Source organism: Conger conger, chromosome 6 (assembly GCF_963514075.1).
Source record: "Conger conger chromosome 6, fConCon1.1, whole genome shotgun sequence".
In the NCBI taxonomy this organism is placed as follows: domain Eukaryota; kingdom Metazoa; phylum Chordata; class Actinopteri; order Anguilliformes; family Congridae; genus Conger; species Conger conger.
This window is the reverse complement of record NC_083765.1, coordinates 55641056-55665088: the sequence shown is the minus strand read 5'-3', so window position 1 is coordinate 55665088 and position 24033 is coordinate 55641056. Positions and strand designations below refer to the sequence as shown.

The 24033-nt window shown below is 41.9% G+C and overlaps 1 protein-coding gene across 2 annotated transcripts in view; it reads left to right on the top strand.

Annotated features, from left to right (window-relative positions):
- ppfibp2a (PPFIA binding protein 2a) overlaps positions 1 to 24033 on the top strand; it is a 47286-nt gene that overhangs the window by 10354 nt on the left and 12899 nt on the right. The window contains exons 4-10 of one of the 2 annotated variants that reach the window (XM_061245330.1): positions 1572 to 1756; positions 9967 to 10058; positions 11546 to 11654; positions 16200 to 16331; positions 20653 to 20841; positions 21662 to 21754; positions 23397 to 23508. In XM_061245330.1, the coding sequence (XP_061101314.1) occupies positions 1572 to 1756; positions 9967 to 10058; positions 11546 to 11654; positions 16200 to 16331; positions 20653 to 20841; positions 21662 to 21754; positions 23397 to 23508 (912 nt within the window). Of the gene's footprint in view, positions 1 to 1571; positions 1757 to 5735; positions 6291 to 9966; positions 10059 to 11545; positions 11655 to 16199; positions 16332 to 20652; positions 20842 to 21661; positions 21755 to 23396; positions 23509 to 24033 lie in introns of those variants that run through there. The other variant, XM_061245331.1, reaches the window with a different exon arrangement.

The following is a 24033-nucleotide window of genomic DNA, read 5'->3' as shown; positions in this document are numbered from 1 at the left end:
TACTAGCGTGCTTGAAACTCAATTTCTCACTGAATCATTGATTCATTTATTATGTTTGAAATACTAACATACAATACATAACAATATTTAAATGTATTCATGCATACGTGGATGGATGATAAGAAGGATTCATGGTTACAGTGTACTTTGCTTTGTCAATTGAACATAATTTTCAGAAATTTAAAAATGTCCTTTCAAAATTACAGAATGAATAGAATTCAATAGAATTGTCTCCGCCGTGCATGAATCACATACAAATTGATTGAGCGCCATCTACTGGTTATTCTTGAACCTGCTGCTGAAATGAAAATGTGCTTGGCTGTTATTTCTCTGTACCCAATATCATTGTAAAATTAGGGTTGTTGTCAGCTCTGAATGAGAATATGCCTTGGACTCAAATCGAAGGGAGTGATAATGGCACGGGAAAGTGCTTCAGGGAATACTTTGTCAGAACTTGTATTGTGTTTCAGGTCAGGAGTCTGTTTAGTACATAAATCACACAATGTAAATTATTTGTAGATAAGCAGATAAGCCCAGGCATATTCTAAAGAATGTGGTGTATTTTACAAATTTACCCAGCACTCTATTGTGTTTATAACCCTGTGCATTAGGGTTATAAGCACAGTATCACTTTCATTAATCTTATATCTAGTAAGGGAAAAGTGTTTTGAAATATGATTCAAAGCACATTTCAATGAAATGGGTTTGAACAGCCTATAGAAAGAGATGCTTTTTTACATGGTTTTGTAAAAATATTTTTCTACAGTACATGGAGTGGTATTCCCTTTGTTTATTCTGCCAATGAGCAGCTACATGTATATTTGTCAGCACAACTGAGGCACTTGTTGTTGGCTGAAGATGCTTGCAAGCCCCGAGGTCTCAGGACTAAAAGAAACAAACTGTCACTCAGTTATACGGAGCTTGTTGTTGTTCCACAATGCTGTTTGACCTGCTAGGTCACATGACATTAACATCTACAGTATCCTACCAGAGTTTTTGCATAACTGAACTGAGGAGGCAGTAGCAGAAATAGCTGGCCACAACTGGGCAGTGAGGCAGTGAGGAAGTGGATGAGGCAATCCAAGAATGACTACATTGGTTGCAATGTGTCTCAAGGAATATCACTTTTACGCCCCGTTTTATGTGCCCTGTGAAGTTTGAACTTGATCTTAAAATGTCCGCCTGCTGTGTTTTTACTAAGGAACAGGTCTCTCCAGGCAACCTCATTAGCGGCGAAACTATTTTAATGAGACTTCTTGCCCTGCCCTGTATGACTGGGATAACATACAGTATGAGAGCGGTGATTTAATCACAGGTTTTTGATCTGTGCGTACTATTTTTGCCTCAACTAAAAACGGCACGTTGCAATGAAATAAAAACACTGTGCCAGGCGGCTCTGTGGCAGCGTCACGTCCTCCAGATGTCCGTGCGCGTGTGACCCGGTGATTAGCCCTCGCCGCGGCGCCGAGACGCAACCGTTCGGTTAGCCGGCGGGGGAGTCGAGCGGACGCTCAGCAGCCGGGCGGGCAGACGTCCGCCGCTCTCCTTACAGATGTCCCTCTGCGGCACAGGGTCCAAGGCCGCGGCGGAGCTGGGCGGGGGCCTGCACGCCGGACCCCAGCAGGTGCTGCGGCTGGCCGAGGAGCTGCGGGCCACCCTGGAGACGCAGGCCGTCGACGGGGACAGGGCGTCACTGCGGAGGCAGCTCCCAAACAACACCGCCCAGATCCTCCTGCAGTGGCTGGAGAGGGGAACGGTGAGTGCTCTGCTACTTATTTTATTTATTTTGTTTATTTACCAGGGAGTGTGTACTTTAATCAATATGTTCAGCTTCCACAGCAATGTAAATGTGCTAGAGTTAGCTAATGAGCTCATTTTCATCTTTAGACTACATTAATCTTTGTACTACAAATCCTCTACAGTCCTCCTGGAGAAGGTTCTGGTGCTAGTTGTGCAGAACGGTGCTGCCAATTCAGATTCCGAGTACATTACATTACATTACATTAATGGCATTTGGCAGACACTCTTATCCAGAGCGACATGCAGTTGATACAGTAAATAAATGGGTCTGTGTAATGTGAGTTTGTAAGTTACTTTTATGCTGAGACAATAAACCAGTGTCGGTACCCATTCTGTCTTAGCCTGTCTCAGGGGAAAGTATTGAAAGCACCACTTAACGTTTATTTTTGCATTAAGACATTAAGAATGTAGGCCTGTATAAATAGTTCCCGATGTTTCAATCACTTTGGCAATTCAGTTTGGATAACATGCTTAAATATAAGTGTGAAGTAAATTGAGCATGTCTGTTGAAAACAGCTTGATTTCAGGTCTTGCTTGGCTTTAGCTCGAATGTATCTAACCTTTAAAATAAATCAGTGGATAACCAGGACATAGAGTCAGAGGGAACAAGAGGATTTAGAAAACGATAAACCTTATTTTAATCGTAAAAAAAAAGAAGTGTAGTTTTGGTTCTCAAAAGGCACGTGGGTATTCCCTGACCGTCTGAGTCTGGAGCTTATTTTGGCTCCCCACAAGCGGGGAAGGCTGGATGTGGTAAATAACCAGAGCCCGAATCCTTCGAGGCTCCAACGGGGCTGAGCCGAACATCCTGTTCCACCGCCTCCGTTCTGTCACTCCACCTTCTCTTTTCCCTCTCCCTCTTTCCAAACATCGCTCAGAGCTCCCGAGCCATCCCTGGGTGCATGGAGGTAAGTCGGAATCATCTCAGCTTCAAAGGGCTAGTTCAGAGAACTACTGAGCATCATTGGCTTGCGGCTAATTTTGGGGCAGCCCCCACCGCATGCGACCAAAGACAGGGAAAGCGACCTCTCTATGCACAGCTGCTCGTGCCTCAGTAAAGCTTGAGATCGTGCTAGTTCACGGCACCAGGTCTTTGATGTCAGGCACGGGGTAAACACCCAGGCAGGATGTATGTAATTACACATATGGCTTTTTCATCCAGCACTCTCTATTCTGTAATTTGCCCTCACTGGTTGAAAATGTGTTGCTTATTTAACAGCTCTGCGTGTGGAGAGCTCACTGTTGCTTTAGCTGATGGCTGGGAGTTCGAAGTTGCTCCGAACACTCGTCCATATTGTTTGTCAAGGATGCTTTCTCTCACAGGGACGATAATTACAGGAAAAGCTTACGTGATGTGTTTAGTTTTGTCATTTGCGGTGCTGTGTCTCTCGGTGTACACCTTGACACGGGCTGCTGTCAGGAATATTTGGGAAACGTGACTGGGAACGAATGTCGACTTGTTGGCTGCAATCGACCTGTTGTTTGTGAGACCTAGGTTGAATATGTAGCGGGGTAACACAAAAAGCGAGCCTCATTGTACAGTAAGCAGTACACTGACAGTGCCGAGTTGCCGATGAGGTGCATCCACAGCTGGAGTGAGTTTACGGGTATTTACTGCATTCTGTACTCCAGAGGTCTCCAGTGAACGCAACACACCACAAAAAGAGCCTTGTACCACGATGTTGGAGCAGGCACACATGCTCCTCAATTAAAACCAGGGCTGTGCTTCTCAGAGAGGAGACCACAGCATGGACAGGAAATCGAAAAAAAGACCATGTGTTGCTCATTTTTCACGTACAGTATAGTACAGTATATGTGCTCGGCCACCTGGATCATGGATGGAGCAGTAATGGACGGTGTCTCCCTGGAGCAGATGAGAGGAAGCAGGGTAGTAGTGGCGGGTCAAAGAGAAGACTCTGATCCTGAGGGTTATAAGTTCAAATCCTGGATGAGGTATTGCTGAGGGAGATGCTGCTGCCCAGGTTTCCAACTATATGTAGCCCCTTCAGCGTAATGCGTTTCATTTGAAGTAGATTCATATGCTTCTCTGGAAGCATAGTAGGGGTGCAGGTTTAATGTTCATGTACAGCCTGGAGTGTGGGGAGTGTCTGCGTGTGTATGTATGGCTGTGTGTGTGCATGGGTGCGTTTGTGCTTGTACATCTGTGTTTGCATACCTGTGCGTGCACATGTGAATGTGCGTACACGTGTAGGTATTTTGTCATGCATGTGTATGGAGAAGAGTGAGTGTGCATGCATATGAGAGGGTGTGCTTACTATGTGCATGCAGGTCGGTGTACGTGCATGATTGCATGTGATTGTTTGTGTGTGGGTATGCATGTGTGTATGTGTATGTACGTGAATGTGTGTGCATTTATGTATTTTTTCAGTATGTGTCCAGTCTGGATCGCAGTAATGACCAGATGCTGGGTCTGTAGGCATATGAGGGAGCAGAACTCGCAGCCACTTCCATAGCACAATGCACCAGACTTCTGCTGAGTGGTTGAAGCTAAGCTGGTATGGGTTTGGTTAGTACTTGGAGGGGAGACCTCCTGGGAAAAGCAAGTTTCTGCTGGGAGTGGTGTTGTTGAACCAGTAGGGGGCGACCTTCCCTATGGTCACGTAAGCCGCAATGCCTCAGCGTACAGTGAGGACACTGCTGTAGGAGACATCATCTTTTGGATGAGACGTTAAAGCAAGGTCCTGATTGTTACATTACATTACATTAATGGCATTTGGCAGACGCTCTTATCCAGAGCGACGTACAGTTTATTAGACTAAGCAGGAGAAAATACTCCCCTGGAGCAATGCAGGGTTAAGGGCCTTGCTCAAGGGCCCAAAAGCTGTGACGGATTTTATTGTGGCTACACCGGGATTAGAACCACTGACCTTGCGTGCCCCAGTCATTTACCTTAACCACTACACTACAGGCTGCCCGATTGTTGTCAATAAAGATGCCATGACACTAGCCAGTGTCCTGGCTAATTCCCAACCCTGGCTCTTTCAATCGGTTGCCTAATCATCCCCTGATACAATTGTCTAAAAATCGTATCTCTCTCACCTTAGCTGGTGAGTGTTCTGGCACAAAATGGCTGCCATTGCATCACCCAGGGTAATACAGTCTGTGTACATTTGCAAACCTCACATCTGAATATACATGTAGACCTCAACGGTGGCGTCTTTATTAATATACTTAAATTTATGTTCAGCTCAACCGAATACATGTTCCCCCATTTCCCTACCGTGACATTAACCGGCCTGACCCCATCAAAGCGGTGAAAATTCACTTACAAAATATTATCTTTGGATTAAATCGGGGACATAAATACCCTGTGCTAATGGCTTCTTTTGTTGTGCATATATCTCTGTCACTGGAGCGCAGGATCATATGTGTCAGCTCACTCCAGAGCTCCCTCCTCGTGGTCCCCAGCTCGAGACACTAAATTTCCACGATCCCATGCGACTCAAACAGGAAATGCCCCCGCAAGCCGGGATGTGAGAATGTCACAGAGATCGCAGAGACGGGGAGGTCCCAGAAATCCCTTCTCTTGACCTGCTGCCTCTATGATCCCAGCTGCCACCCAGCCCTCTACACCCCCCCATCCTCCCCACCCACCCCGCTCCCATTCACTTCGCGTCTCGAGCAGTAGCGCTGGGCAAGAGCGTTGGCAAGGTTTCAGCTGGCACCGTCTGTAGGAGAGTATCTGTAATCCGGAACACCAGGTGTAGCACTGCTTTTGGTTCTGCTGCCACTTTAACTCGCGTTAAATGGAAGGGGAGGCGTGCGTTCATGCTCAGGAATGCTCTCCGAGTTGCAGGAAGGAGGACCCTGAGGGAACGCTCTCCGGAGGGTGTTTAAGCGCGCAGCGGGAACACACCCCCTCGCCACAGACTCCCAATCGCTTCATCTTCCTGAGTGCAGCGCTCATCTCACACTGTTTTTCTTCTCCCACCAAAAGCACCCAAAAGGCTTCTGAGTTTGGACTTGCACCAAGCGCCGTGGAGACCTTCAGTTCAGAACAGCAGTTCAGAGAGAGAGAGAGAGAGAGAGAGAGAGAGAGAGGGGAAGAGAGTGAGAGGAAAAACAAGGTGAGAGAGAGATAAATAGGGAGAGCGACAGAGAGAGTTGTTGTAATGATTTGCGTTCCAAAGATTGCAGCCTGATATATTACAGCTTGTTGCTCAGCCTTGCACTCTCTGCTCTAAACTGGATGGTTTAGGAGCCGAATCAGGAGTGATTGCTAAGTTGCCGGTAGTTCTCGCAGTTGCTGCTACTGTGCATCAGGACAGAGAGTAGAGCGCACAGGGAGCTGGAGAACAGGGGAGCCTCCCTGTCCTCACAGCCTGACACTTTATCCGACCTGGCTGTGCAGTGCTTGATCATCTGCCAATGAGATTTACTTCAGACTTTGGGAAAAGCAAAAGCGACAATGGGAATTCAGCATGGACTGTGATATTGATTTTTACAAGCATTTCACTTGGCTTAAAAAGGTAAGCATGGTTTCCAGATATATTATTAGTATTGTCCCAGATATTTTTAGTGGTGGTTTATTTTTATTTTTGCAAGACATTATGTTAGACTCTTTCCCACATGTTTTTTTATAGTTCTCATGAGAATCTAATTTTGTGGTTAGTACATGGGGTCAAGGTTCATCTGGTTTTCCTCAAAGATTTAGTTCATGTAGATTTAAAAAGAGCTTTGCTCACACAGTGTTTACTGTGCTCCACTTCCAGGCAGATATTAATGAAGCTGTATTTACAGAGGTAAGTCATCATCTAGTACAGTTGGTTTTTGCTCCTCACATGTAATAAGTGACTGGTAATGTTGTTGTCGTTGTTGTTGTTTTTTTCAACTGAGTCATTAAGTTTTTTGGCTGTAGCCACTATGTTCACCATCTTCATAAATGCAGACCATCTTGTGATACTGATACCAGAAGACAACAATGAGGTTCATTGTGCAGTGCAGCCAAAATTAGCTGTAGAATGTTTCAACCTTCTATAAATATGTTAGGAGAGAAACACTAAAACACTAGAAATGTGGTTTAGCCATAAAAAATATTTACTGGATGACCAAAGGAAAAACAGAATGGTTGTCACACCTGTTATTAAATTCTTTAGACATGTGGTCGATTTATTGCTCTTTGTGGTTATTATTTTAGTAGAGGAACATGTTGATCTGGAATGAGTGGAAGGCTGTGTTCAAACTGGTGTGGGTGACAGGTTAGAGCAAGCCAAATGGTGGGAGATCTATGTTCAGAGAGGAAACATTGTCACTGTAGCCATGCTGCCAGAATATTCCAAAATGGAAATATTTTCAGAGTTGTAGTGTTGTGGTTAGGCAGCTGATCTTGTAACATGGAGAATGCTGGGGAACCCAAGTTTAAGGGGAAATACCACTGTACCCCTTGAAAAGTACAATTTCCTCAATGGATATCTGGCTGTTAAATGTCAGAATGTACAGGGAAATGTGTATGTAAACATGAATGTTGTTGAAGTTTAATACTTTATTAAATGTAACTTTAATAATAGGCTACTTGACTAGAATGGCATGCAGCTGAAAAGGGGGTACAGCTCATAATCACAGGGCCACCAGAGGTTGCCTCCCAATTATTGTGAAATAGTGCCAGCCTCACCCATTTATTACTTCACATTCTTGGCTGTGACACCTGTAATAATTATCATGTGAATCGTTATTATTCCCTGTTCAAATGTACAGCTCTAATGGCCTTCTGGGTATTTTGTTAAGGCCAAAACTAGGGCATTCCAGCATTCCGGAGTCTCCATGCATTAAACTAGAGAATGGGGCCTCTGTGGTTTCTGCTAATTGTTCCGGTTAACAGTGTGAGTCACAGTCCAATAACGCGCTTTAAAAGTGGTGCATTGTCAGTTTCATGTGTCAGGGTCTAAATTGGGGAAAATCTGAATTCCTTTACCTGGTCTTATAATTTAGTCTCAGGCGTATATTAGACCTGCATCTGTGAATGATACCCAGTATGAATGCAGCATTGAGGGATTCATATTTTTATACATTACCAATTCCAAGGTCAAATACTATATTTTGTAATTTCAAGCTGATAGTATCTCATTTTATCTTTTCTTCTTAACAACAAAGTCCCTTGTGGGTGCTTCTGGGAATGTACCAATGCTCTGGTCCAAGAACTCGTGCCAACACTTGGGGAACCAAGTTCTCACAATGACAAAAATATTTGGGCCACTGCTGAACTTAACTTTGAAGTGTAGATTACACTTTTGCTTTGGTCGGTTGAATATTGTTTAAAGTATTTTGTATGTCCAATAGCAGGAGAAAGCCTGAAACGTCTGGTTCCTTTTTTAGCTTGCTGTTGTGGTCATTTCTGTGGTCAGTAAAGACCACCACAGTGGATTTTCCTTTTATCCTTATTCCCCAAGTCTGTGTCATGACTACTTATAGTAACCACATAGATCTACATTTTCATTTGCTGCCTTCTTAGTTCATTTCCAGTCCAAATAAAATACTGCGTGTCTTATGTGGTCACCCGACAACGGTTTAATGTATGTGTTAAATGCTTATACATCTTGACTTGTCTAGCCATGCATGAAATACATCTGGTCTTGGTGAGCTGGCTTTATGACTATTTCAAAAGCGACTTTCACTCTACTGCCACATTAAACTAGTTGCCCAGATATAAAGAAGGCAAAAAAAAAAAAAAACCCCATAAGACTCCACCAGCAAGATAAAGCCCCTTTGAGCCGAGGCATGAAGTGACATTTGAAATTGTTCCAGATGTTTCCACACTTGAAAGGCACTATCATGTGTGATAGCATTATTACATCGCTACAAAGAAAATGAGTGACAGCCTGAGCTCATTTACACAATAAGACCCTCCTGTATTTTACTCAACAGCTATTTTGCATGGGAAAATCCAAGTTCCTGCAAAAAAACTCGATATGAACCTCCATTAAAAAGTGCTTTTTTAGGTGCTCTGGCATACCATGCGATTTTTACAACTCAAACTACACAGATTGATTTGAAGTGTAGCCCAAGGTTTGCAGTTTGCTAGCTACTGCCATTGTGTCAAAACACATCAGGTTTGTTGTGATTTATTACCAGTCACGGACAGTAAAGTGAAATATTTCAGTATCTATCACATAGACAAGTTATGTTAGAGATATTGACAAGAAATTGTGTTGCAGGGAACACTGGAGACCTTTGTGACCAGCAAGTAATTGAGGGAAATGTTTCACGGATCTGTTAAAGCAGTTTAGCTGGAACTTGGTGATAATCCTAGCTAGATTTGATAACATTCCATCTAGAATTAAGATTTAGTTAACATTCCATCTATTTCTGTGTGCAAAGTTGTATCTATAGACCCTCAGCCAGCATGACCAGCTACTGGCTGTTTCGAAACATAGTTTGAGCTGGCCAAACCATGTTGTGTATAGAGCTGGTCTGAACTGGTCAACCAGCTACCAACTGTTTCAAAACCAAGCTTCAGCTGTGTTCTTCAGCAGCGTGAAGTGGCATTGATTATTCAGTCTTTACTTATATGCATGATATTTTGGTTCAAATGTTACACAGCATAATTGCAGAACTATGTTAGTTCAGGTACACCCTCCTACTGAGCCGTAATGTATTTGGTATCAGTTCTGAATTCACTACATGCAATTACAGTGTGATTTGTTTGTCATATTAAGTTGTTGATGGGTTGGGTCAATTAACTTCCTCCCCGAAATTTGGGCAGATTTATCATGCACATTTTGTAAGCCAGTTAAATAATTTTCTTCATATTGAGACGTTGAATGGTTCAATGCATCACCCAATAGATGTTAATGATGTGTTTAAATGTGTCCATGTGTCAACAAATTGTTTCACAGCAAGTTTCCATGCACGTTACTCTCAGCTTCAAATATCCATTGGACATGAGAGCATTAAGTGAAGCCAGATTCTTTTCCTCAGCAGCACACTACACATCGTTGAGAGATCCCTGTTTTCCACATAAAAGACACTCACGACTCCAAAGATTATGAAATGCAGAATTTGAATAATTCAGGCTTAGCTTCTTTTCTGTTTTGAAATATATTGTACTTGAGGCATGATGTTTGAAAAATCTCTCAGTGTACAGCGAATGGGGCTCTTTGATTCTCTTGCAGCTCTTGATGGTTGCAGTCTGCCTTTGTTTCTCTGCAGGTAGACCTCCAGCTGCCAGTGAACAATGAGACTTATCAAGAGCGCCTGTCACGTTTAGAGGGTGACAAAGAGTCACTGGTTCTTCAGGTGAGGTGTGCCTGGTTTCCCTCTGCAAGGTTATTGTGCGTGTGTGTCTAGATACCATGAAACGTCCACAATGTTCAACAGCTCCAAAAACAACATTTGACAGCTTTTTAACGGTTTACGCATTATTTCCACAAAAACACCTTGTGAAGAACAAGCACAGATGACACATACAGTACATCCCCAGTCAAAGCCTCCAGTGGACCTCCTAGTATGTTTGAGGTCAACTTGACCTTATCTCTTAAAAAATACAGTATGATTTTTCTCATGTTTTAATTTGGTGGGATTAAATAGCATAACAGTATGTTTATTGCATGTGTACTAAATCCTGTACCAACTTTGCATACAAATGTGTTGTGCGCAGTTCTTTTGACCATCTGTAACTGCGTAAAATGTAAGAAAATATACCATTTTTATTTTTATCTCAGATATGTTTGCAGATGATTCTGGTGCCAATTTTACATACAGGTGCTAAACTTTCACTTACTGCACCTTAGGCTCTAAAATGAGATTTTTCTCATCTGTGATTTCTCACAGATTTTTCATATTTATGGATAAAGGACTAATAGTTTGGGAAGCAATAAGAAGGCGACAACCAAAATAATTATGTGTTTATTTAAAATGTAAATTTGACCCCAAACATAAAAGCAGTCATAAAGTCTTCACATAACAGGAGGATTAATACAAAAACAAAGACCATCAAACAGCACCGACATGTGAAAGTGCAGCGGCTTTTATGTGGTATGTAGTGACAGTGAAAGGCTCAGAGTTTGTCTTACACATTATAATTATGAACCGAACATATCTGGGCAAGTTTGAGTCCTGGGATTTATGAGCCTTGCAATTTGTCAGGAGTCTCAGTGTTTAATCTGTGGATATTTGTAATAACTGCTGCAGTGTAATATTACTGTATGTGCAGTTACTGTAATCTGAATGACACAGTTTTGACTTGGCTTATCCTGCTTTGGCTCCTTTTTGGAGGTCGTACAAGTTTTTTTTTCAGTCAAGCTAAAGCATGTCAGTCTTAGAAAGCACCCAAGCAGGAGTTTTTTCTGTTGTTTGTGGGCCTTTTTCACCAAGGAGCACTTCTTAAAACTACTCCAGATTGGTGGGGCCAGCTCTGTACTGAGTAAGTCATAATAAGATGATTGGTTACTGCTTACCTGCTTAACACAACATTGTCTTGATAAGATGACTATTGTAAAAGAAAACAGAATCACAGAGCATGACATGACAGGGCAAATTAGTTATTTCTGTTCCAGTGAATAGTTTGTCCTTGTCACTTATACAGTGTAAAAGTCAAAGTGACAAAGAGCCAGTGTGAAACTGTGTTCAGGGAGTAGAGTGAGCTTCACGTTGAAGGTGTGGCCTATTGGCACCTTTCCCAAGACAGGACCGTGGGACAGGATGGGATGGGAGGAGAGGGGAGGAGAGGGGAGGAGAGGGGGGGTGGCTATCTGGTGGTTAAGCCTGTCCTTCTTGCCTGGCAGGTGAGCGTACTCACAGAGCAGGTGGAGGCTCAGGGGGAGAAGATCCGGGACCTGGAGAGCTCTCTGGATGAGCACCAACACAAGCTCAGCTGCACTGAGGAAATGCTACAGGAGGTAAGAGCTTTACTCCTCTTCTATCTCATATGACTTCCAATGGAATTAAGGTGGTCTGTGAACCACAGCAGGCCTGTGTTTTTGTCCTTGTTGTCATGTTAAAAAGCGTTGATACTTATTTTTGTATACTGCTGTATGTTTCCATTCACTGTGATAAAATGAAGGAACTGAAACCAGTTGAATATTGTATGAAGCAAGTGCACACACTGAGCCATTGATAAAGTAAGGTGTGGTTTCCTTCATAATGGCGCAGTTGTAATTCAGCACCGTGCCCTTAGATTTGACTTTGTGTCCTGTTGTGTACTGGCATTGGCATTGTGTCTGGTGTTAACAGCACACTGGCTATATGTTCACATGTCCACATGCAAGCGCTCTATGTTAAGGAGAAGTGCCTGCATGCAGTGCACATAATCATGTGCAGTAGACCGGGGTAACCTCAGTTATCCAGCACGTGTCTAGTTTCGCTTTTCTTTTTCGCAAAGTTTCTTCCAACCTGATGTCTTTGAGGTTTTTTCAGAGTGAAAAGCAATACTTTTCAGTTTCTTCCATGTGTTAATACAAACCGCATTAATGAAAGTGATAGTCATGTCATAGTTAAGTTTGGTCACTTTCGCTTTGTTGTTTGTCTATTTGTTTGTTTATAAAAAAAAAAAATTAAAATAGGCCCTGGTCCTTATCTTTGTTGTACAGGTAGCAGTTGAAATTGTACTTCCCTCTAGGGTCTTTCAGCGCACTTATCCCTGGTTATGGGTATGCACTTTGTTGTACGTCGCTCTGGATAAGAGCGTCTGCCAAGTGCCATTAATGTAATGTAATGTAATGTCATAAACAACCTCAGAAATGTTCTTCCGGGTAATTAAGGCAGGGATTCAAGCAACATTTGCCGGTAACTTTGGACAAGGAAATCAAAGCAAGTTCCTTTTTTCTGCTTCAATAATTAAATAAAAAAGAAGATAAGCATAATGTACTTCTATGTGCTATGAGACCTGGATGTGATCACACACTGGCACCATACTTATAAAACTTATAAAAATAAAATGTTCCGTGTGCTAATTATTCCTGACCTGGAAGCAATTTCAGCTGAGAGATCTATTCAGGATCCTAACTGCAGGGGCATTTAGTCAGTTTAAATATAGATTCAGTTATCTATACTGCCTTCAGACACATCACTGATGAGTATACCATACAGGTTGGTCCCACAATAGTGAGGTAGGTTTCACAGTATGAGGGAGGTATATAAAATGTATTGTACTATAATGGTGAATGGGAAATGGCCCTGGAACCTTTGCGTCCAAAAAATGATGAAATGAACTTCTGAACCAGCTCTGTTTGATTGAATATTGAAGATAAATATATAATTAATATTTCAGTATTACATAAAATGTTTGCTTAAGTTAAGTTTTATTAGCCAGTGACCTCTTGTTAGGTATTTATTAGACTTATTTTTTTGACTTATTGTCAGTTTGAGCCAGTTTGGCCATTCTCCACTGACCTCTTTCATTAACAAGGCATTTTGGCCCACACAACTGTCACTCACTGGATATTTTTTTGTTTGTTTCACTATTCTCTGCAAAATATGTGCGTGGAAATCATTAGCAATCTACAGTCTCTGAGATACTCAAACCACCCTGTCACCCTGCAATAACAAAATCCTTACTGCCGCAATAAATCTCAGTTTTAAGAAGTTGATTTAAATTGCATAGGTGCTGCAAACCGCAGCATATTTCGTTACGGTACAACAGTTCAGTTGACGCAACAGGAAAATAATAAAAGATACACATTCTAAATGAGAAACAAAGGCAGTTCTGTTTCCCTATGGAACCTGCTTGTTAAATTTCACAGTGCAGGCCATTGGCATATGTGCAGTACAGCAGAGGGATTCTTATGCAGCCACAAATAACGTTATTTATTTTCCCAGTGTAGGCTTTCTTCCTTTGTCACGCTCATAGCCAGACTTTACCCTTTGTCCACATCCTGCATGTCTGCTTACTGTATACTGTAGAACTACATTTGTACACCACAATATCACTGTGTTGTGTTCTTTTGTGATGTAAATTTGTCCTGTGGTTATGTGTTTAGCTGCATTTTTTTTTTTCTTTAAGTAGTCAAGCAAAAACAGTTTAGTAACCTATCTATGGGTTTCTGCAGGAGTTAGAAAGTTAAAAATAGTAATATTAGGTTTTCAAAAATGGTACATTAAGAAGCAATAATGCATTGGTGAACTCAGCAGTAGCAAACAATCAGGTAGACCGAGGAAGACCACTGTGGTGGATGGCCGAAGAATACTACAACTGTGACTGTAGAACAGATGAAGAACACTCTCCAGGATGTAGGCATAGTGTGAAAGGCTAAAATAAGGAGAAGACTGCCCTAGTGTCACCTCAGAGGGTTCACTGCAATGTGCAAACCATTGGCAAGCCTCAAAGACAGAACACGCAGGTTAGAGTTTGCTAAAAGGCACATTCAAATCTGGAAAACATGAGATGACTTATTAAAGCAATGAAAAGAGAGAAGTGTGGAAAAAGAATGTAACCGCTCATGATCAAAAGCATATCATCTCATCTGTGAAACATGGTGGAGGCAGTGTTATGGCTAGGGCATGTACAGTTTCCATAGGAACTGGCTCGCTGCTCTTTATTGGTGATGTGACAGCTGCAGGAAGAATTCTAAAGCAACCAACCAAATGCCTCAAAACTCAGTGCACGGTGTTTTACCTTGCAGCAGGACAATGACCACAAACACTGCTAAAGCAACCAAGTTTTTCAGGGCCTACTGTAAACGTGGAATGTTCTCGACCGGCTAAGTACATCACCAGACCTGAATGCAATTGAACGCGTATTTGACAAGACTGAAGGCAAAAATCCCCCAAAACAAACAGGAATTAGCACACAGGCCTGGCAGAGCATCACCGGGGGAGATACCCAGTGTCTGGTGATTGTCGTGGGTCTCAGACTTCAGGCAGTCGTTGAACGCAAAGAATTTGCCACCACGTACTAAATCTGATGACTTTATTTATTTATATCAGATAATAAAACTAAATTATCTTTATTTGTCCAGTCACATTTGGTCCCCTATAAAATTGGGGGATTGTGTATAAAAGGGCAGTAATTCCTGCACTCTATAGTAATTGGCAGTAATTGGATCACTGGATATGGCTGTGCCATAAAATTGAAAGCCTGCACTTTAACCTTGTATTCATAGTTTCATTTTTATAGTTTTTTTTAACAAAAAATGTGTGACAACCCAAATACTTATGAACTGCACTGTGTGTAAATACACTCTCTCTCTCTCTCTCTCTCTCTCTCTCTCTCTCTCTCTCTCACACACACATACACACACACACACACACACACATTTGCAATTTAAAAATTCATTTTCTGAGGTTTGTGACATGCTGGGCTTCGGGTACTGTGACTCTGCCTGGTTCTCTGCCGGTTGTCAGTCTCTGCCTGTTCTGTGTGAACAGGTGGAATCAATCCCAGAATTCCACCTGCAATTGTTCAGCGTGGTCAGACACGCCTCTGTCTCTGGAAAGATTCCTATTTCAAAAGCACGAGATGCCTGACCGAATACTCCCCTCACCACACTCCACTGTGAGTCTGAGGGTCTCTCGCTGTCAGATATGAGCTGCAAGTATTCTGTGGCTTATGGTCAGATTACTGCAAAACGTCTCTGACTGCAAACTAAGGTAGGATCTATCCTCTTAGCATCCGTATCTATCTGTGCTCTCAAATCCAAGGAAGGATTCTTTTCTGATGAATGTTCATTGAAAGAATTCCTTCACATGCTTGACTCAACACTTCTGTTACTTTAACTGGAAATAATGTTACTGCCACGTTGCAAACTGAAAGAGAATCCGTAGCAATGGTGAATGCTGCAGTTTACTGTTTCCTTGAAGAAATCATATGTTGTCAGAATTGAGCTGTTTATCTTTTTTCCGGATGTGCCTTAAATTTTCCCTTTGCGTCTCTTTGATGCTATAATAATGTCACGTTCTAAAACTGGTGAGCTGGACTATCTTCCAAATAGATGTATAATAAATTAATCCTTCCCTGCAGGATATATTCATAATTGGTGATCATTAATAACGTTTTTAGCAAAGTAGCATACCTCAAAGCCAACAAGAAGCTTGTGCTGCTAGCATTTCAGGGAGAGAGTGCAAAACAGTTTGTGTCTTGACAGAGCTCCAGTATGTCTGATATATAGTCCTGGCTGGCGCAAAACAAAAGCCACCTGTTCTACCTCGGACACACGGGTTCCCTCTCTCCGGGTCTCTCAGCCCAGTGCAGTATTTACCACTGGTCTCGGAATCTGGGGTGTGCCTTGCCCCCAGTCCCCCTCCTCACCCCCCCATTCCCATGTCAGCCAGTGACTGAAAGCGTAAAAATAGAGTGTGTATCTGTGTATATTTAGCAGTCCCGGATCCTGCTGAAAAACCGGGGTGGTGGAGGGGTGGGGTGGGGATTGTGACACCCAGTAGTACGTGACCTCACTAAGCCACTTTGTTTTTGTGTCTGTTCGTGTGCGTGTGTTCGTGTGCCTCAGGAGCTGCTCAGTCGGACGTCGTTGGAGACGGAGAAGCTGGATCTCGTGGATGAGGTTTCCCATCTGAAGCTGAAGCTCGTGGGCATGGAGGACCCTCCTAGCGAAGGAGACAGCAAGCAGCACAAAGCCGAGGTGTGGGTCCGGGGGCGGGGGAGTCTTGGGAGACCTTATCCAACTGCTGTACGGATACACACCCAGATGGCTTCACGGCCATGGGAACAGAACCTCGCCTTCTGCTGGATAGGGTACACAGCCACCTATGAGAGAGGGAACATGTTTTCTTTTAAGGTCTGGAGGAAAGGGCCCGGTTGAACCTCAGCTCTCGGTGCGGCCCCAAGCCCAGTTTTCCGCTCCCGGTAGGGTCTGACTTTAATGCGTGTCATGTGTAAGATAAAACCAGCGCAGCACGACAAGGGGCTACATATGCGCACAAAAATAACATTACAACAGCCTCAGGCGTGCCATTGGCAGCTGACCGTATAGACCGGATAAAACGCGCCATTATCCATTTTGTTTACGCCTTGGTTGTTTTCTTGGAAACCAAGAGGATGTAGCGGATGATGTGTTGCATATAGGAAGTTGTGGACAGTCTTACACAGTCCCACATCTCTGGACACACAGGCTCATTGTGAAATATATACAGTATATATTGTTGCAAGTGAATGCAAGGTTAGGTGAAGAGCATATAGTAGTACAGTTACAGCATAAGCTGTATTGGTGTGAGTGAATTGTTCAAAGAGGGATGTGAGCTCATTGCGCTCAAAATGATACATGGATGCATGTTCTTTGCATAGTCCTGCACAGCCATCTTAGAGTGCAGACAGATCTGTGAGTAGACATTGTGGTTCAAATTAAATACAGGCCTCCTTGCATGGGTTGCTGAAAGGGAGGGTGGGGACCAGTAGCACCAGTAGATCAAGCCGTCTCTACACAAGGTCTTTTACTATAGGGAAAATGGGGCCAAGTGACAACTTTGGCTAACCACATCCAATTATATTCTGATTCATTGTGCTTTTATTAACTCTTAACAAAACCTTTAACAAAATTGTTAATGCTGGTTTTTACCTACCTGCTTATTCTCTGGGATTTATTTTGCCAATAATACTATTTGTGATCTGAGGACATGACAAATATCAGATGATAATAGCAGTAGTGTTGTATATTGGTGACAGGACTTTCAATATCCAGAAGATTATTATCTAATTAAGCTTCTCTACATATACAGCCCAATAGACTGAGTATATGCAAAATGTCATGATAATAAATAAATAATAATGATATTCCTCTGATAATTTCTGATAGCAGATCCAGGTTTTACACACAATTAATAGGGTTAAACTAATAACAGAATTATGTGGTATAATAATCTTCCAATGAAGCTGTTAGTTTGAGTTCCTGCAAATGGAAATTGCCCCATATACAGTATATAATAACGGCTTTATATAACCCGTACTGTATAATAATGATTATTGTTAAGAGCAATAAATCTATTTATATTTGGCAAAAAATCATCATGCTGGTGGGGTCATCATAGGGCCTAATTATTGTCATGAGGCCTAAATCTATAATTCAGTTACTCTAGTCTGACTAATTCATAGCCCATTTCCAAATCAGCTCCGTCTCTCGCTCTTTCTGTCTCAAAGAGCCTGTTGTGCTGTTTTATAAATGTGTTCAAATCAGCTGCTCTCAATGAGCACTGTTATGTATAAAATGCAAACATTGTCTGATATTGTAGCTCTGGGCTTATAGTACTGCGAACAAGATGCTGAATTTATGTGTTAGTCTGGTTAAAAGGTTAACAAATAAAATTGTTATACCTTATTGTTCAAGTATTCAGCAGGACCAAAATCAATATACCACTATTTGAAGGCTGCACTGTTAGCTACACATAGACTCAATAACACTCAAAAGACTGCAATATTATTATTTGAGACATTTCCTCATCCACCAAAATGGTTTCTGAACATGTTAGTCTGGCAAAAGACTAAACTTGTCAGCCTGTTTCTCTGAGTTCTATCAATGATTAGCTATTATGTTTGACTTGTTTTCTGTAAAACCATGAGCACTGGCTAGGGGCTATCAAGCAATATTACGGAGAATCATGTACATGTAGGATGCAACAACATGTTGGTTTGTTTACTGAATGTACTGTAGCATCTGATCAACTCAACAGAAATGACAGTTGGTATATATCGTAGTGTGTTTCCAAAACATTTTTTTTGACAAATCAATAGTTCAGGGTAAATTCTATAGGTGCTATAATTTCAGAGTAGCAGATTCTTGAACCATATATTTTATTCAAAAACAATCAAAATCATGGTTATAATTTATATGAAGGTAACTATAGTCTTGTTTCAGATAGAAAACAGATATTTTATGGTGAGGAAGACGTTACTACTAGTGCAGTCTGAGTATTTAAAGGGCATAGTCACCTGTTAAGGTTGCAACACTCCATGATCCCCAGCTAACACTATTGGAGTGGAGGGGATTCAGTGAAGCTCAAATTCTTGAATGATGAGCTATGGGTAGTCTGTGGGGATGTGGTTCTCCACTCACTCTGTACTGTACTGTGTGAATGTTAGCCAACATCTTCAGCAATATTTTGGTTAACCATTGGTTAACCATTTTCAGCCGATGAACAAAGTATATAGCCAGGTGTTTAAATCCTTGATAATGTTTTCTGATTTAAGTTTATACAATATTCAAAAACACAAATGAGAAGTAGATGAGTTTTGTTACCATTTTTAGGCAAATTAAACAGATGGAAAGCTCCTTGGTCTTGTACACATATTGTTAAACAGAGGTACTATTTTGTTTTCTTTGGGTTCACATCACAATGCTGTAGGTTGTGATAGATATGGGACACATTTAACTGTGTTCCAAGCTCCATTCTGTCAGGAAAAATCTGTTCTGTCAGGTCTGTCAGTTTGTATCTGGCATTTGAAGCAGAGCAGAATGTTGTGGAAACAGCCTTGCTTTACAGATTGTGGATAAACAGATGCAACTGTGATAGACCTCTTAACATCGCAAGGTTAGTTGAAGAGGTATTCAGGAAATTTCCAAACCATACTTGGTGGATCCAAAATGACAGTGACTGAAAAGCAAGTCGCTATATTCAAGCACAGTTAAAAAATAACTATCCAAATCACGATTCAGTTTCAGTAAAAAAATTTTAAAAAGACATTTCTTATTTTGTCATTTAATATGCAAAAATATAAACGTTGTTACAGTGCGCACAATTCCGTGGTCCCCATGTTCTGATGAATCCAAACAGAACACACATTATGGTATGGTGCCGTGATATCTGAGCCCTCTCTCTGCATTGGTTTAATAAAGAAACACTGCTCCAATACTTTATACTCCAATACTTGACAGCTGCAGGGATCCTTTTGATATTAAAGAGCAACAGACATTTGTTATGGCATACATTCCATTCATACACTTACTTTCACCAAGAAATAACCCCTGCTAAGACCCACTAAAGAGTCAGCTATATATAGGAGTGGGCATGTTCCTGGCATAACATTCGCTGGGAATGCCATTGGAATTTCCTTAAATCACAGCCACACAGACATTCCGGGCAGTTTAGCTATACAAAAGGTGGACTGGAATTGTTCACTTACATATATTATTAATTGATGTTAACTATGTTACATTTTTATATACATCCATGTGCTGCATTGATTGTAATTAATAATTTCTCTTACAGTCTGTCCATTGTTTTGGACATAAACAATGCACAGAAAAACCCCTATCCCTACTGTATTGGATAGAATACATACTGTAACGCTATTGAGTGCAGAATAGCAAAGATTTTGCCTCAAGGTTGAGTGTGGATGTTTTTGCATTGCAGAAATAATTTAAACTTAAAGGAATGCAACCCACTTCTGTTCCACTTCAAAATCTATTATGGACAAGCCTATCTAATAATAAACACATTCTTGCATTCTTTCTGAAGATGAGGACTGTATTATTAACCTGCCGTAGTTTCTGACAGGTACAGTACTGCAGCTCTTGTTTACATGCGTTTTGCCCTGAAATTAGCCTGGGAGACTAAAGAGATAAATGTGCACACAGGAGAACTTCTCAAACTGGATTAGTGGACCAGCGGGTTCTCAGGTGCACTATTGTATCCAGTGAGTGCACATACATATGACGTCAAATGTGACGTCAAACACATTTACGTGCTAGTACAAGCCAGAGGATTTCTTGCGAATTATGAGAAAAACAAAAAAAACTGTGTTGGAGGAGTACAGGCACATACCCATGCACCACATAAACTCTCTCACACACACACACACACACACACACACACACACACAGATACGCACACACACACCAACAACCAGACTTGTCCCCACTTGCACTATTTACAGTGAGTCCAAATTATACCCCCGTTTTCTCATTGAGGTGATCTCATATTTATTTTCATCTGTGTCTTTCCCTCTCCCAGTGTGTAGTCAATCTGATCAGTGAGCTCCAGGAGCAGATGTGTAAGTTTCAGCTGGAGATCAGTAGCAGGATCCAGGAGAAAAGGGCCCTGGAAAAGCAGGCCACTGACATTAGCCTGCAGGAAGCCCACCTGAGCCCAAGCCCTGACCTCGGCAGTCCTGAGGACCGCTGTCGCTGTAGAGATGAGAACGTAGGCCCACTCTCTGCTCACGACCGAATACTTCTGCTTCACCTCTAACCTAACCGTGCTTCAACCCTTCTGGAAACTAACAAGCTTACACTTAACCGCACTACTGCATGCCTCCCAGGCAGCAGGAGCTGAGGAAACGCACTTTCAATGTTGGAGTCGAGTTTGTCTTGGTGCGTGCTTCGATTGTATCTTTCCATTTCTGGGGCAGTGTTATTTTCTGTGTCAGTGTGGTGTGACTGCATGCAAACTGGGGTGGATTCTTTAATGGCTGACTTCTGTTGATGTCTTACACTATTCCTGTGTCATGGACACAGATTGAACCAACCAAATAATGAGCTGGAGCTTTGGTGTTGAAGCACGTGAACCTCGTGGTCCAATTGTTATTGAGCATTCAGTGTGTTCTTTTTCTGAGGCCTAAACCATGAGTAGCTTGGATAGGCAACTGCGTGTGTCTCAGGGTGAAGGTGGAGGTGTTTACTATGATGTCTCAAAGCTTGTGCTCTCTTTCTGCATCTTTTGAAAAACTGTCATAGTAAATTTCATTACCGCCTTTCCCTTCAAAATGACTGAATAACCCCAACCTCTGGAAGATTTCCTTTTTAAGAGTACACTTGCACAGAGTGCAGGCATCATATACATCAAGCAATACATCCCCAGCAATCACAGCTAATGCATAAAGTGACTTCCTTTTCAGACGGCAACTCATGAATTTAATCAAGATGGGGAACTAGGCTGTTAAAAATATGTTCACAATGATTTTCTTTGAGAATTGGATACTGTACACAAAGGTAGTGTCTCAGTTGTGTTTCTCTCTTAACAGGGCCTTTTGACAGAATTAAAAGAGCTGAAGATTAAAGTTGATGCTCTGCAAGAGGAGAAATTTCAGTATGAGAAGAAACTGAAGGCTACGAAGGTAAAAGAACATTTTTTTAAAAAAATATTTTTCAGCTTTTCTAACCTCATTTAGAATTGTGTCACTTTACTGCATTTTTGCACCTTTCCGTACACTAATTATTTTATCTCTTTGTTTGCTTGGCTGAATCAGTCATCGACAACCTTTCCATTTTAACACACGCTTCAACCTTTTGTCTTCCAGTTCTTTTTTGTTTAAGAAAGCCTGTCACTCAGGTCTTGGCTCTGATTGAAATGGGTCAGAGGTAACCTTTCCTGCTCTCTTTTCAGCCTGCACGCCCACCGCTTTTTCACGCTCTGCTTCCTTCTAGCTCTCTATCTCCTGCTCTCTCCATGTGTGCTACCAGTCGCTAAAGACCGAGCTGTCTAGCCTGAAGCTAACCGTAGAGCACACGCAGGTAGAGAGGCAGCACTGGGAGGAGCAGTGCAGGATGGCTCAGGTGCATCCCTCACTCTAACCCCTCAGTCCCTCTGTCCATCAGCTGCCCATCAGTTTCACCCCTCCTCCCTTCATTGGAATTACATGGTACTACATGTGGTGAAACTTATGTAGGAATAGATCCCATGCATTTTAAAATGTGGCAGGTGGTATTTATTTTTTTATATGAAAAATTATACAGGTCCTTGATCATGAACACCAGTACGTACCCAGATATTTAAATAACAAAACAATGCACCAATGAGCTTACAAGATTTCCATTTTCATTTAAAAAATAATCTTTTGAATGCAAATCACTTATGATTATCTGCTTGCTGGATCAAATCCCTTATGAGGCACTTTTTAGGCCAGCAGATCACTACAAACCTGCAGATAATCCATGCTTATTTTGTATTCATCAATAATGGGCAATCTTCTCATTAATTTGGATATTTAAATATAGTGGAAATACAGGGAACAGCAGGAACAGAGGTGAGAGTTCCTTGGCCTGGGTGTAGGGTGTAACCCCCGCCTTTTCTCAGTATAAACTTATCTTTACTCCTCTTAGCTATGCTGAATTTTCCACAGTCTGTGGGCCCTGCCCTCACGCATAACACTGACTACAGTTCAAAGAGTGCAGGAACCAACCAAAAGACAAATTCAATGTCCAACTCTTACACTGAGCCGATGGCTTAATGAGGTTCCTGGCTATGTGTGTGTACCATTGCATTTAACAGACCTTTCCCATTCCACTTTATAGAGTGCTTTTGCATGCCCCATTTCCGTTCGATCTCCAATGCGATTGTGAGGATTATTATATGCATCTGGTACAGGCAGAGGCAATCTTGCTTCCTCCAAAAACCTGTGTAAATTAGGTAGTCCAAGTTTGAATGTGGGCCACGATGGTAATTTAAGTAGCTTTGATCACTTCTGGAAACATTCTGTAGTCCTAAAGCATACTCACAAAGGCAGAATGTAATGTGAAAGAGTTTTTTATCCTTTTATCCATACCATACAATTAGCTTTTGAGAGGACCATTATCCCTATGTTTGTGTGTCTGTGAAAGTAACAGTTTGTGAACAGTGACCAGAAACATATCAGTTGAATCTTCACAGAGGGGATATTTAAATGAGGTTGATTCAGATATTCAGACATCTAAGAGAGTTTTGTTTAGTATCACCAACACGTGATGACGAATCTAAAGTAACTCTAAGTTTGTTTACAGGCAGAAATCTCAAAGCTGCAGCAGCTTCTGGCTGATAAAGATGCAGAAATCACCTGTCTGCAGAGGCAACTCTCAACAAGAGGCCCTGCATCCGCCGTCAGCCCGGAGAAAGGTAACCACCATTGCGTGAATCAAAATCATCTTTGATATACTAACTCGCACTGGACTATGCGGTTTGTGGTTTTTACAGCCAAGAGAGAATTTTCCCATGAACTACAAGCGCTAAACCAAATTTGGCAATTAAACATTTGGCTGAAAACATATTCAAACTTACATTTACATTTTGATTTAACCCTGGCCAAGTTTGATTGATGTCTCATTTGATGAGCGTTTGGTAAAGCGTACTTTTACAACCTAATTTGTGTGTTGTCTCTTAATCCGCCGAAGCCCTCGTGCTAGATGAGGTGTATACGAGAAGGCTGAATGACAAATGTAAGGCTTTGGATTATCCTGCATGCCGCTTCCACCTCACCGTCACACTTGCTAATCTGTGTCCATCACACCCCTTCAATGTGTCCTTCAATTCGTCCTGGAGCCATCTTTAAAATGGAGGGGGGTTTGACTTAAATCTCACTCTGCAATCCATATGCAAAATTGTCGGGGTCAAACTGTACTATGAGGTCTATGAACTTATATG